This window comes from Prunus persica, chromosome G4 (assembly GCF_000346465.2).
Source record: "Prunus persica cultivar Lovell chromosome G4, Prunus_persica_NCBIv2, whole genome shotgun sequence".
In the NCBI taxonomy this organism is placed as follows: Eukaryota; Viridiplantae; Streptophyta; class Magnoliopsida; order Rosales; family Rosaceae; genus Prunus; species Prunus persica.
In genome coordinates, this window is record NC_034012.1 from 4678654 (window position 1) to 4693820 (window position 15167).

Below are 15167 nucleotides of genomic sequence, written 5' to 3' on the forward strand. Positions count from 1 at the left end.
AAACATAAACCTAGCCACGGATAAAATATGTTTAAATACTCTTAGAAACCTAGCCACGGATAGAACATAAACCTGTCTCCATTTTCATCTTACCCTCTTACGTACTCTAGAAAACCAATATGCTACAATTTTTAGAACACTCGCAAAGAAGAACGAATTCAAGAAGCTTATGGGTAATGCCAGCCAACAACTTTGCTCTGTTTCAAATTTAAAATTAGTGCGCAAATGCCATTTAGGATTGATGAAAAATGTAAAGAAGAATGAATTTTATTTTCTTCTTTTTGGTGGAGAGACCATAAAGCTTAATATGATAAGCTTGTACTTAATATATCAAATTGTAAATTCAAGATTGATGATAAAATTAGTGGGAAACAAACGAGGAACAAACAAAGTTCAAGATTGATGAATTTTATTTTCTTCTTTTTGTTCTCTTATTTCTGCAAGCACACAAACAAAGTTCTACCGCCCACAATACAACAGGAACAAGAAGTTCTATTTTATGAGGAACCTTACCAGGAACAACAAGTCAACTGATTATCGCCCATCTCCATAAGGCGTTACCATCTGGATTTGATTTTGCATGCTCCTCTCATAATCGGCACTGATTAAAATACTACTGTGACTACCAGCATCACCCTCCTCACCTCTGATATCCACAAAGGAAGAGCTTGAAACAGGTGACCCAAGCAAGTAGTCGGTATCTTTGTGAGTTCGAGGGAAATTAGGCTTTCCTCCACTTGGATACAGTTCCATAGTTGGCACTAATCCATCGAGCTCTGCAGCTACTTCTTTCATGGAGGGCCTTTCTTCCCCTCTTAGCCTTAAGCATCTTTTTGCCAGATCGGCCACTTTTGTGACTCTCTCGAAGTGTCCCTCCACTATTTCATCATCAAGAATTTGACCCAAGCGATCCGAGTCCAACAAGGAAACAAAGACTTTTGCTAGGTTTCTCTCCGCCTCAGGCTTTTCAAAACAAAGAGCCCTTTGGCTTGTGAGTAGCTCCACTAGGACAACTCCGAAACTATAGACGTCACTCTTTTCTGTTAGTATGTTTGACTGAAGATATTCAGGGTCTAAGTATCCGACTGTCCCTTGCACAAAAGTTGATAGTTTGTTTTCATCTTGATCAGGAACCAATCGTGAAGCTCCAAAATCGGATACTTTTGCAGTGTAGTTTTCGTCTAACAGTATATTTGTTGCTTTCACATCTCGGTGTATGATCGGGGTAGAAGTGGAGTAATGCAAGTAAGCTAGTGCCTCTGCTGTATCTGATGCTATCTTCAATCGTAATGGCAATGAAAGGGGTGATGTTGCTTTGTTGTTTTTCCTATGAATGTGCTCATAAAGAGTGCCATGGGCGATGAACTCGTAAACCAATATTGGTGTTTGGGTCTCCAAACAACAGCCTAGGAGTCTCACAACATTTTTATGGTGGATTTGAGAAAGGACAATCACCTCGTTAACAAATTGCCTACTCTCGGTAATTGGGGCACTTACTTTGGACTTCTTTATGGCAACCACTTGTTCATTTGACAGTTTTCCTTTGTAAACAGTTCCATAGCCTCCTTCACCAATTTTTCCGCTTACATGATAATTGTTTGTAGCCTTTTTAAGTTCTTCTTCAGTAAAAATTCTGGCTGCTGTCCGAACAGATCCAGCATAACTAGCCAGTTCTTGCTTTAAAAATAAGCCACCATTATCTTCAAAGTATTTTTGTTTGAGTTTGTTGAACTTTCTGTTCTTCATTTCCTGATATATACAAAAAATCGCAACCACTAAAACCAAGATGCTCAAAGGAATACCTGCAGAAATTAAAAATCATAGTCAAAGCTGATATTCGTAATTTAATTATTGTCAAACTCAGACTGTGTGTGGTCCAGATATACAATATAGGGTATATATATAGAGTCATATATATATATATATGTATTATATTATATGGCTTTGTATATAAAGATGGTACATATAATATACCTTGGCAACCATCTGGGAGGTAAGGGTTCCCTTGGTATCCAGGCAAGCACCGGCAAAAGTAACCAGACGATGCAGACGTCATATTGATGAACCGGTCGACACACTTGGTAGTTTTGCTATGGCATGGATAATCCACTCTCTTTTGAGCTGCACTACATGGCTCATTCCCAATTTCCCAATTGAGAATCATTGGAAGCATATTATTGGATTTCAGTTGTTAAAAACTTGTCTCCTTGGAGAAATTGAACTGGCCCTCTTGCACAACAAAGGCGTAACTGCAGGGGTTAAAGCCCGTAATAAATGTATGATTGTAATAGCTACTCAATTTCAGAGTATGATTTTTGAGTCCGCTAGGGATGGAAGTTTGGCAACACCCGATGCCAGAGCAAGAGTCCTTCTCAGCGCTGTCGAGGCTGGAACACAGCGACATGCAACCAGTGATGAACCTTTCTTCATCTACACGGTAGCCTTTATATAGTGCATAAGTGTCGCAACCAATGGCGATGAACTTGTTTTTGGTGCTGGATATGGTGTAATTAGACACCCAGAGCTGAAAGTCTGTGCTGTCATTCGTTTGCACACCCTGATCGTCATAACAATCTCGGGCAGCAAACTGCTTTACTTGTATCTCACCATCCTCGAGGGATATGTTAGTAACAGGGATATTACTTTTCATCAAATATGCAGTTGGGGGATTGGTAGAGTGGGAACAATAGATAAAAAACTTATCGTTCTTGTAACAACCTGCCTCCATGCCAAATGGAAATGGCACGGTCAGATTACCACACTGGGTTAGGCACCCTGGCCGGGGTTTAGCTGCTGCTTCGGCTGTAATTGCAGCCGCTAATGCAACCAATAGTACAACCATCACCAAAGAGGGTTGCATAATAAGCATACCCTTCCCTTGTAAGGCCATGGCCTAATGCCCTAAGGTCCTACGAGTAATTGAAAGAGAGAGGAACGAATGGTTATGTTGCAAGTAAAGAAACTGGTAGCAAGCCTGGCCTTTTTAAAGATATAGAACGAATGAAGACTTGTATTGTATGCCCACATCTAAGTCGTCCATCTTATTATTTCCAACAAGTACTAAAACATCAAGCAACTACGTACTGGGATGGGAGTGTCACATTTCTTTTTCCTTTTATTAATTTTTTTCCGTTGAAACTGAGAGAATATGACATTATATGTAAAATAGGGGAAGGCTAGTTGATCCCACTAGCGCTATTTATTAAATAAAACTGATCAATCATTTAATTTTGTATGTCTTTGAGTAGCTAGCATGGACCACCTTCTTGGAGAAATATCACTGCATTTCCAATATGAAATGAAAAATTTTAAGATTGGAGATAGTGGCAGTAAAAAAACAGTTGGTTAAGGCGTATAATTTTTCTTTGATTAATCCTATATATGTAGATTTATAAGTAACTATGACATAAATAAATTTAATTTAGTAGGTTGACCGTGAGAATAATATATATATAGTTGTGTGTGTGGTAGCCTGTAGGCATGGATTGCTTCTTGCAACAACATCTATTTCATCTCCTTATTAGTTTATTAGAATTATAATATGTTGATGGACAAATATTTTTAAACGAGGATGTGACAAACAACAATTCTAGATCCAACGACTTATTCTACACATTTGCAATTAAAGTTTTTTTTTTTTTTTTTTATAAAAAAAAAACATACAAATCACCTTGAATTGAAAAGTAACATATATATCCCAACTAAGGTCTAAAATATCGATGGTATCGGAAATATCGGTGGTCTGAAAACAAGAAAATTTCGATGAAAATATCGGGATATTATCAATATCGGTAAAAATTGAATAAAAACCACGGAAATTGAAAGAAAAACTTGGAAATTTTTATTGAAACTTTGGAGGATGTTTATTCATTCAATTATCTTTTAGTTTATCACAAAAAATTGAAAAAAAATGCATTGCATGATGGGTTAAGAGATTTAAGTTAATTATATAGCGAACTGACAAACAATGTGAGTGGATAAAATATATAGTAATTAATGGAAGAAGATTAAATACATTATAATCATTTATATATAATGATTTACTACAATATTTGCACTTTATCCATTGCATGGTAAAATACATGAGTGACTTAGTACCACATAGAATTTTTATGAGGTTCAAATTTTTCACTATCTTCATCATCTCTACGTGTAGAGTAATTGTGTTGTGAAGAGTTGTCATCAAATGATAAACCCCCAAAATAGTTTTGCATGTAATTATAGAACTAATTGAGCTGCTGTAGCCTCGGCCTTCGCCATTAATACCAAGGAGACTTGCATCATAAGCATCCTCTCATGTAAGAATGGCATTGCATACTATATGCACAACTTAATTCCGTGTAGTATGGTCTATATTCTACAAAACTATATGTTTGTTGAATTATAAGTGAATAAACTGCTAACAAGCTTGGCGTTTTGTAGGCATATTATCCATGTAAGGAATGAGGACTGATAAGGTCACGCCGTGGCTCAGGGGGCTAGCCTAGAGGATGTCCTCATCTTTACTAATTTGTCCGTTGATGCAAATGTCCCATTCCCGTTTTTCTATGTTGAAGTCGTCTGTATAATTTCCAATTTCTTATCAAGTGGAACTTTGAAAGGATATATGCATGTCAAATTTTTGTGCAGTAAAGACTGGTGCGCATGGCATTGGCCCATCGAGAGTCATATGGTAGGTTCCAATAATGTTGCAGTCCATGGCCACATGCCGTGGAAAATTTACGCATTGATTGTGTCTATTTTTTGGACGATGCATGGTCCATGGAGATGGCATTAACATCTTGGCTCCCCAACCTGCAAGTTTGGGAGATTCTTTTGACGAGTCTCTAGACAGAATCATATGAGCACGCTTCTTTTTGGGCCAGGCGACTTCAAATCAAACCCTACCAACGACTCTGAAGTCAAAACAAAGACAAAGAAAAAGATAATTAAAAACAAAACATTTGAGCCATATGTGTGGCGTGGCTTTGGTGGCATATATGTGTGGCTTGGATTTGGTGGCATACATGTGTGTTTGCCAACAAGAGTCATTCTATAGGTCTTTAGGTGAAACACTATATTTTAACTGTTGGATTATACTAATTAATTTGATTGAGCATAGCTGGATATACCAGAATCTAAGAACCAAGAGACCCTTAATAGCCCATTTCAGTATTGCCTCCCTTGTATAGTTGTTACAACTTAACACGTTGTTGGGACAAGTGTGTGACATTGGCATCACAACACACACTATAGAAAAAAGTAGCAATATTCATTATTATTTGGTGACATTTGTTGGGTATGTATTAAAAAGTGCCAAAATATAAACAAAGAGAGAAAGAGAGTCTGTATTTCAAAAAGTTGGGCCCAAAGTCCAAAACCAAACAAATAATGGGCTCGTTACTGAGTCCAACTAGATATTTGGGCCCAAACAAAGAATATCCAATTTATCTGTCACATATTCTTTTTCCCATTTAAAAATAAACGTTCGAGGGTTTCTGGCCTGCGAGTTTCAGCGGTTAATCTCTTAGGTAAAATCTCATTTTGAATAGTTAGCATCTTAATTCAATGATGTTCTGGAAATTATTTATATGTCCCATTGCTAAAGTCACCATCTAATTAGCTAATTAGATGATAAGTTAATGGAGGAATTTCATCTGTGTCTGGGCCAATATTAGGATACAAGAAGGTAGGGGTTATAATTAGCACTGAAATACTACTGTCAAGAGGAAAGTTGATCTCTTTGAACAGATTTTTTTTATAGGTTTATTATCACAAAACGTCCCTAAGGTTTACGAAACTATCATATTGCATCCTTAACGTTAGTTTGTGTCACTCATGGTCCTCAAGGTTAGTATGTTAAATTCACAAATGGTCCATGCCGTTAGGTTCCGTCAAAAAACTCCGTTAGTTTGCTGACGTGACATACATATATATCACAAAACATCCCTGAGGTTCACACACCTATCACAAATGGTCCCTACGATTTTTTTAATTTTTTAATTTTAAATTCATAAAATTTTGGTTTTCTTTTTAAAATTATTTATAAATGAAAAAACCATTTATGGAAGGATTTTAATCTTGAGGACCATTTATGAACACTAAACCCTTTGTTTTTTCATTTTTAAAATTTTAAATTATTTTTTAAAAACTCCATTAGTTTGTTGATGTAGCATATATATGGAGCCCACATCTACAATAATATAGTGTCACATGTATTTAAAATAATTTAAATTCATAAAATTTTAAAAAGAAAACAAAAAGTTTATGAATTTTAAATTTAAAAAAGTAAAAAATTTGAAAGAACCATTTGTGATAAGTGCGTAAACCTCAAGGATGTTTTGTGATATATATATGTGTCACGTCAGCAAACTAACGAAGTTTTTGATGGAACCTAACGGTATGGACCATTTGTGATCAAGCATACTAACCTTGAGGACCACAAATGACACAAAAAAATAGTAAGGATGAAATCTGATAGTTTCATAAACCTTAGGGACGTTTTGTGATAATAAGCCTTTTTTTTTATGATAGTATTTGTGCTGCACTTTAAGCTACCGTTCATGAATTTAGTTTTGTTTTAGAGACCCTTAATTTCTCCCTTTTTGGAAGTTCCCCAGTTAAACATTGGAGTACCCTTGTCAATTTGGTTCACATTTTAATAGAGTTTCAGTTTGATCACTGAGAATCTGAATCCAAGAACAGTAATTATCAAATTTCTTTTCTTTTGTTCAATTTTCTTAGTAACAAAACATTAGATAGCATACACAGATAGAGCCAAACAAGTCAACAACAGTGAGAAAAACAAGCATAATAAATTCTAAATCACTAATTCTAATTATTATATCATTCTAAAATAGAAAAAGCAATATATCAATGACTCATATTGACTAATTGAGTATTTTACGCCAAGAACTCATCCCAAAATTCTAACTACCACCAACTCTAGCACCGTCCGCATGTCAAAGAATGAAGAATCAAATTGAATCAGCATATCACCATTGCCAAAACCTCAATTCAATCATACACCAAGCAAACACATAAATTAACAACAACAAAAATACGATAAATTAAAATTTTCACAGTAACCTCTAAGAGCTTTTGTGCATGACAGACTGAGTAGTTCTTCAGAGAATCTCTCTCCTGACAATGCATCCATACTGAGATCGAAGAATGTTATCAAACGATCGTTCCAAGTATACGATCATTGCCTTCTTTGTCGGGCTAATTCCTCCAGAGGAGTTCTTAGATCCGTCTCCGTCCGCATTGAGGTTGCTAAGGTTGATGTCGCACGGATTCGACAACACTGGAGAAGGAACTGGAGGCGTGTCGTAGGCCGACGAAGATGATTGCGGTAGCGTTAAAGGTGAAGAAGGATGGTGCGTTCACTGGAGTGTCCGACGGAGATGGAGTTTTTAATTCTTTGTTTAATTCATTTAAGTGACATTACGAATTTACCCTTGGAATAAGGGTATTTTGGTTATTTTCTTATCCAGAAGGAATTTGAGGCAGTGACTGGTATTTTTGGGTAGGTCGTACTGAGACGAATCCGTAGACATGCGGTAGGCTTGAATCAGAGTTGTAACGAAGAAATGGCGATCAAAACACTTTCAGTGGCAAACTTGTAAATATTTCAAATTTGGGAGTAGAAAAATCAAAAACCTGTTTTCTCTCTCCTCGCACGCACGTCCCTTTCCTCTCTCTCCTCTATTTCTCTCTCCCTCGACACCGACTCTCTCTCTCTCTCTCTCTCTCTCTCTTTGGTTCTCTCAGCTCCGGCCACGGCAGGATGTGAGACCGGTCCCATTAGCTCCGTCTCGACGCCCCGGTCAAGGCCCGCCAGTTTTCCCTGCCGGAAAACCCGATTCCAGCCGACGGTATCGACTGGTTCAAACTAGATTTTTCACGTCGTTGCGCCGCCATCTCCGCCGCCCAATCCCGGTGAAACAGTTGGGGTTCCTTCCTCTTTTTATCTGCTCTAGCTGCCTATGGGGTAGGATTGGAACGATTTTAGCGTTTTTGAAGTTAATTTTCGATCTAGATTTTGGCCAAATTTCAAAGTGAGATTCCGGACAGTTGCCGTCCGATTTGGACCTCTCCGTAGTTGAATGAAGTGATCTTTGCCTCGAGTAGTATCTAAGATAGGAAGGGTGAGCGGTGGTGTGGAGTTTTTCTGTCGCCGGAATTTACTCTGCACATCCACGTGCTGCCGCATCGTGGGGGGCGAGTGGGCAAGGGTGGTAAAGCTACATTTTGTCTTGATGAGATCCTCATATTGTCACGAGTGCGTAGGATTTCACGGATCTCAATTCGGACGTTGTTTGACTATCGAACGGATTTCGCATATTGTGTGTTATTCAGGTTCGATAGGTTTTGACTGTTGGATAATTTCCCAATTAAAATATGTTGTTCTAGGTACTCCTAGGATCATGTAGGACTTCGCGGATCGTGAATCGGAGCCCCGGATGTTCCGATTCAATAATTCAAAGTTTGTGGGTTAGCGATAACCGTCTAATTGTGAGCGATTCCTAAGCCTGTAGACGGACCTTAGGATATCTCGTCTTACGAACACGCACTGGGAACTTGGGGATTTAAGTATTTAATTCGTGATTTCCGTTTCGAAGTGCTTTATATTAATTAAGGGTTCGTATATCGAATAGGTGCTTCGACCGCACGTACTCAGCAGGCAGGACCCTCTGGGGGTCGGGCAGTTTGGGACTATTTGTGAGTGGACTTTGTTTTTAAGCATACGCATGGTTTTATTGATAAAAATTTATGCATATGTTTTAAATGGTTTATGTGATATAATATATATTTGGTTGATGAATTTGATGTTCTTATAAGCATTTTCAATATATTTTGGGTTTGGATATATTTGAGTATGTTGATATGGATTTTGGGAAATTCTATCTATATTGTCTATTTATGGAGTATGTGAGTAGTTGATGTCAGATTGTGAAAAGATTGAGTATGATGGGTTGTTGAGAGAAAATATATTAGCATACTATGTAAGTACCATCCCCTTGTTACTAAACTTCCCACACGTAGCGTTGGTAGTTCCAGCGTGTGGAAGAACATGTGATTATTGGTCTCACACGTGGAGTTAGTAGTTCCGGCGTGTGAGCTATGAAGTTTCATCCGCCGGTTGAACTGCTCATCCCTAGCCGCATGATAGCACCTGGAAATCTTGCGGGCTAGCCAAACAATTCCCCGGTTGGATTGTTTCCCCGGTACATAAGTACTGAGAGAAGTATATGATAAATCAAATACTCAAAAACATTAATCTCATAAACCCATTGAACCCAAAAATCTCAAACCACAAACTCCATTCCCAAACTTATACTGCTCTTGCCAGCCCACTACCTATACTTCAATGGATTTACTCACACCTATGTGTGTGTGTGTATATATATATATATAAGCACTACATAACAATCTCGGGCAGCTGACTGCTGTATTTGCAGCTCACCTTCCTCAAGGGATATGTTAGTAACAGGGAGATTACCTTTCATCAAATATGCAGTTTTGGGATTGGTAGAGCTGGAAAAATTGATAAAAAAATTATCGTCCTTGTAACAACCTACCTCCATGCCAAATGGAAATGGCACGGTCAGATTACCACACTGGGTTAGGCACCCTGGCCGGGGTTGAGCTGCTGCTTCAGCTGTAATTGCAGCCGCTAATGCAACCAATACTGCAACCATCACCAAAGAGGGTTGCATAATAAGCCTACCCTTCCCTTGTAAGGCCATGGCCTAATGCCCTAAGGTCCTACGAGTAATTGAAAGAGAGAGGAAGGAATGGTTATATAATGTTGCAAGTAAAGAAACTGGTAGCAAGCCTGGCCTTTTTAAAGATATAGAACGAATGAAGACTTGTATTGTATGCCCACATCTAAGTCGTCCATCTTATAATTTCCAACAACAAGTACTAAAATATCAAGCAACTACTGGGATTGTTACATTTCTTTTTCCTTTTATTAATTTTTTTCCGTTGAAACTGAGAGAATATGACATTGCATGTAAAATAGGGGAAGGCTAGTTGATCCCACTAGCGCTATTTATTAAATAAAATTGATCAATCATTTAATTTTGTATGTCTTTGAGTAGCTAGCATGGACCACCTTCTTGGAGAAATATCACTGCATTCCTAATATGAAATGAAATTTTAAGATTGGAGATAGTGGCAGTCAAAAAACAGTTGGTTAAGGCGTAGAATTTTTCTTTGATCAATCCTATATATGTAGATTTATAACTAACTTCTTGTCCCCTTGACATAAATAAATTTAAGTTAGTAAGTTGACCGAGAGCATAATATATAGTTGTGTGTTGTAGGTATGGACTGCTTCTTGCAACAACATCAATTTCATCTCTTTATTAGTTTTTTAGGATTATAATATATGTGGATGGAGAAATGACTCCTAACATATAAGGGACCAGGGGCCAAATACTTTTAAACGAGGATGTGACAAACGACAATTCTAGATCCAACGACTTATTCTACACATTTGAATTGAAAAGTGACATATATATCCCAATTGATATAGAGTGTTGCTAAATGAATTCTAAAATTAATTGAATAGATTCTGAAAAAAAATATAAATATGAGTAAATAGACCACACCCAGGGGGTGTTGGTCAAAGACCCTCCGGTGCCTAAGTTAATTAAATTGGATATTTGAAAAAAGATACGGCAATAGCTAAAATGAATGAGGTTTTCTCTCATGGGGAGAGTTGGGTGACCAGAGCTCTGTGTGTGGGAGAGAGGAGAGAAGGAGTGGCAATGGCAAAGAAAGAGGGGGGATTTTTGTCGGGTTTTTGGAATTACTTTGATTGTCTTGTGTGATTATGTATTTATAGTCTCCTTGTGAGCTAGAATTTTAGGAGAATAATCTTAATTTGATTAGGATTATGTCTCTTAATGTAATTTTTTTCCAGCCCAACTCAACAAATTAGTTTTGAGCTCTGTCCATCGTGGATTGAAGTCACAGTTGTTCTTAGTAAATAAAAATAAGAATAAATGAGCTTCAGTTCAGAGCGGGGCCCATGTTTGAATCAATCAGAGAGGCTAGAGGCATATTAATTGGTGGAAACACTTAATGTAGCATTAATTTTAGCACAAAAACAAGTATTATTAGAGTCATGTGCTAGCAAGCTGGCTCAAGAGAGTCGTTGCTTCTTCCTGATCAGCTGGAATGGGTTTCTTGATCATTTTCCGGGCCAAAATCTCCTCTATACCTTTCTCGGCTTTTTGGCTAAGATCAAGTAAGAAGCAAGATTTTTATTGTTTAAAAAAACATTGAAGTATAACTATTCCAAAAAATTAATAAAAATAGTTGAAAAATTAAAAAATTCTATCGCCTTTTCATCAAGCACGGCCAACATGAATGCATGTCCCAAATCATGTATATCACTTTTTAAATTGATGATAACTTTGGAAGAAGAAAAAGAATAATGATTTTCTTTTCCTTTTTTTTCTTTGAGGGGAGACCATATTATAAAGGAATTACGATGATTACGGAAAGTGTTAGAAATCAACGTTATATATAAGTTGAGTTTGGGCGAGTAGCTAGGAGGGGGCATGTGGTGATCAATACGGGGGATAGGTTAAGCTATATGAATAGATTTATATAACTTGGACATTTTGAATACGAACCAGCCAATTACAGAAGTATTGCTTGCATTGCACACTTTTATTTTACGAGGCACTCACTCAAATTGTAACAAACTGAAATTCAAATCAACGACCATGATCGTAAGGCTTTACCATTTGGCTTTGGTCGTCTTGCAGTAGTAGTTGCAATTGAATCACTATCACCAACTTCATCTCTAACATCCAAAACGTAATTATAATAATTAGCAGCAGGTGACCCGAGCAAGTGGTCGGTATCTTTGGAAGACCGTTGGATATCATCAGCCTTTTCCCCAGCCATATTCTTTCCCATAATTTGCACTAATCCCAGGAGCTCCACGGCTACTTCATTCATGGGAGGCCTTTCTTCACCTCTTAACGCTAAACACTTTTTTGCCAGATTGGCAACTTTTTCTACGATTGCCTCGAAATTATGTTCCTCCTTAACTACGTCAGCATCAAGAATTTCAGCTAGCCGGCCCTCTTTCATTGCGCTAACAAAGACGTTTGCCAGGTTTTCTGCCTCATTTTTTTTCTTGATTAGTGCCTTTTTGCCTGTGAGTAGCTCCGCTAGGACAACTCCAAAGCTATAAACATCACTCTTGTCTGTTAGAATGTGTGACTGAAGATATTCAGGGTCCAAGTAACCAAGCGTCCCTTGCACCAAAGTTGCTAGTTGATTTTGATCTTCCAGAACCAACCGTGAAGCCCCAAAGTCTGCTACTTTAGCCACATAATTCTTGTCCAATAGTACATTCATTGATTTCACATCTCGGTGTATTATTGGATTAGAAATGGAGTGGTGCAAGTATGAGAGAGCTTCTGCAGTACCTGATGCTATCTTCAATCGTGATTCCAACGAAAGTTGTTCTTTTCTGTCCTTTCCATGAAGGTGATCATAAAGAGTGCCATTGGGGATGAACTCGTAAACGAGAATAGGTGTTTGGGTCTCTAAACAACAACCAAGGAGCTTCACAACATTTTTATGGTTGATTTGAGATAGAAGAATCACCTCGTTAGCAAACTCCAAGCTGTCAGTAATTGGGGCACTGACTTTGGACATTTTTATGGCAACCTCTCTTTTATCTGCGGGCAATATACCTTTGTAAACTAGTCCATACCCTCCTTCACCAATCTTTCTCTTTTCATCGTAATGGTCTGTCATCTTCTTCAGTTCTTCTTCAGAAAAGATCGAGGCTGTCTCTATGGATCCATTGTATCGAGTCAGTTGTTGTCGTAAAAGTAAGCCCCCATTTTGTTTAAAGAACTTTTCTTGTTGTTTCTTGAACTTTCTTCTCTTGACTCCGCAATATATCCAAAAGACTAAAACCAGTAAAACTAAGAAGCTCAGACAGACACCTGCAAAATCCAAGTCAAACTTGCTTTTTATATATGACATGGTGGGACTATGATCACAATGAAATTGATTATTCAATTTTTTTATTATAAAAATTATATTATTACTGGTCAAATAAAAGCAGCTTATTGTTATTTTCTTAGACAAACGTGTATAGCATGTATGCCTGTTAATTACAATACATATTATATTTAAATAGCCGCTAGCAATATGAAATTAACTAGCATACCCAATGAAATTTTGAGGGCAGTGTTCTTTGTTCCGGGGATGCAAGTCTTGGGGTCGTGGTTTCTGTACCCACTATTACATTTACAATAGTAACTTCCATCTAGATTATGGCAAGTTCCATTGTCGCAGGGGTTTGAAGTCTCGCACTCATCAATATCTGAAACGGAAAGAAAAATAATCCCATGTCAAGCAATAAAATTGGGTAAGAATCAAGTTAATGATCAATAGTCAAGATTCACAATATGATGTTTCATATGTTGTGGCGATGTTGATGTATGAAATATTTGATTTTTTTTTTTTTTAATAAAAAAAAAAGAAGAAAGCATCATCAGTACCTTGGCAACCATCTGTGAGGTATGGATTCCCATGGTAGCCCTCCGAGCAATTGCAAATATAACCAGGCTTACCATGGACAATGGACCGGTCCACACACTTGCTATTTCCCTTGCATGAAGAATTATTGCTCTTTTCAACTACATCACACGGCTCATCCCCAACTTCCCAGTTTATGACCACCGGAAGCTGCTTCTTGTTGCTGAGCTGTTGAAAACTTGTATTGGGAGCATAAGTAAACTCGGAGTCTTCCACAAGGAAGGCGTAGTTGCACGGGTACTCCTCGTAGAACCATTTCGTTTCATTCCTGTTCTGCTCCCCAAAGCTATAGTAAATCAGGGTCATCTCAAAGACTACCAATCCACCAACGAGGCCAGATTCGGTGCACGCAATGCCGGAGCATGTGTCCGGAACTTTGTTGTTGCTTGTTAAAATATTGTCGCATGCCGCCACACTGTAGCCCTGGGTGGATTTTGTTTTATCTGGGCTAGGGTCTGCGATCTGCAAATCCAAAAGAGCAAAAGCTTCACAGCCAATGACAAACAATTTGTTCTTGGTTTCGGATATGGTGTAAAGAGGAGGCAGCATCAGGTAATATACGTTGTTGCTGTTGCTGTTGCTGGGATTACCAAGGGCGTCATGACAGCTATCGGCTGCATCATGTGCTATTTGCAGCTCAGCCTCATCAAAGTAGAAGTTAGTAATGCTCAAGTTGTTTCTGGTCAAGTATGTTGGGTGTGTGCTGGCTCGGTTGCATGTGATGTTGAATTCGGGTCGGAGGTAACAGCCGTCACCTATGCCAAATGGGTAGGGGATTGTGAGATTACCACATTTCTCTGGGCACCCAGGCTTGGCTTGAGCTGCTGCTGCTATTGGTGTAAATATTGCCGCCCCTAATAGCACAACCATAGAGAGTTGCACAATAATAAGCATGCTCCCAAGTAAGGCCATGGCTTGCACCACTTGATTTTTCCTTGTACTAAGAATTGGTTTAATGTTTTAGGGAGGGAATTAATAAATAAAAAATGTCTTTCTGGTGTGTACGGATTTGGTAAATACTCGGTCAAATAAATAAATAATAATTTTCTTTCTTGATTGCTGGTACCGTGTAACGACCAAGTCATTAAACAAATAAATGACCAAGTCATTAAACAAATAAATGACCAAGTCCACGCAATAATTAAGAAAGTTAGAAATCGTGGACTTGATTAAGTCGGAATTAGTATAAATAAATGTAAGATCCCACATCAACCAACGGAGAGGGGGTGATGTGCCTTATATGTGCACACCTGCATCCATCTAGCATGAGGCCTTTTGGGAGCTCACTGGCTTCGGAGTCGTAGGAACTCCGAAGTTAAGCGAGTTGGGGGCTAGAGCAATCCTAGGATGGGTGACCCACTGGGAAGTTGCTCGTGAGCTCCCAGAAATAAAACCGTGAGGGCCAGAGAGGGGGGCCCAAAGCGGACAATATCGTGCTACGGCGGAGTTGATCCCGGGATGTGACAATTTGGTATCAGAGCCACTCTGCCGTGTAGTGCGAGTGTGCCGACGAGAACGTCGGGCCCTTAAGGGGGGTGGATTGTAAGATCCCACATCAACCAACGGAGAGGGGGTGATGTGCCTTATATGTGCACACCCGC

The 15167-nt window shown here is 38.4% G+C and overlaps 2 protein-coding genes across 2 annotated transcripts; both read right to left on the minus strand.

Moving 5' to 3' along the window:
• LOC18779136 (wall-associated receptor kinase 5) lies at positions 371 to 1797 on the minus strand. The gene has a single exon (XM_020562661.1). The coding sequence runs from the start codon at positions 1744 to 1746 to the stop codon at positions 535 to 537; it is 1212 nt and encodes a 403-aa protein (XP_020418250.1). The 5' UTR covers positions 1747 to 1797; the 3' UTR covers positions 371 to 534.
• On the minus strand, positions 11581 to 14560 carry LOC18781245 (wall-associated receptor kinase 1). The gene is made up of 3 exons (XM_020561457.1): positions 13530 to 14560; positions 13196 to 13351; positions 11581 to 12968 (listed from the first exon to the last, which is right to left on the minus strand). The coding sequence occupies exons 1-3, from the start codon at positions 14476 to 14478 to the stop codon at positions 11713 to 11715; spliced, it is 2361 nt and encodes a 786-aa protein (XP_020417046.1). The 5' UTR covers positions 14479 to 14560; the 3' UTR covers positions 11581 to 11712.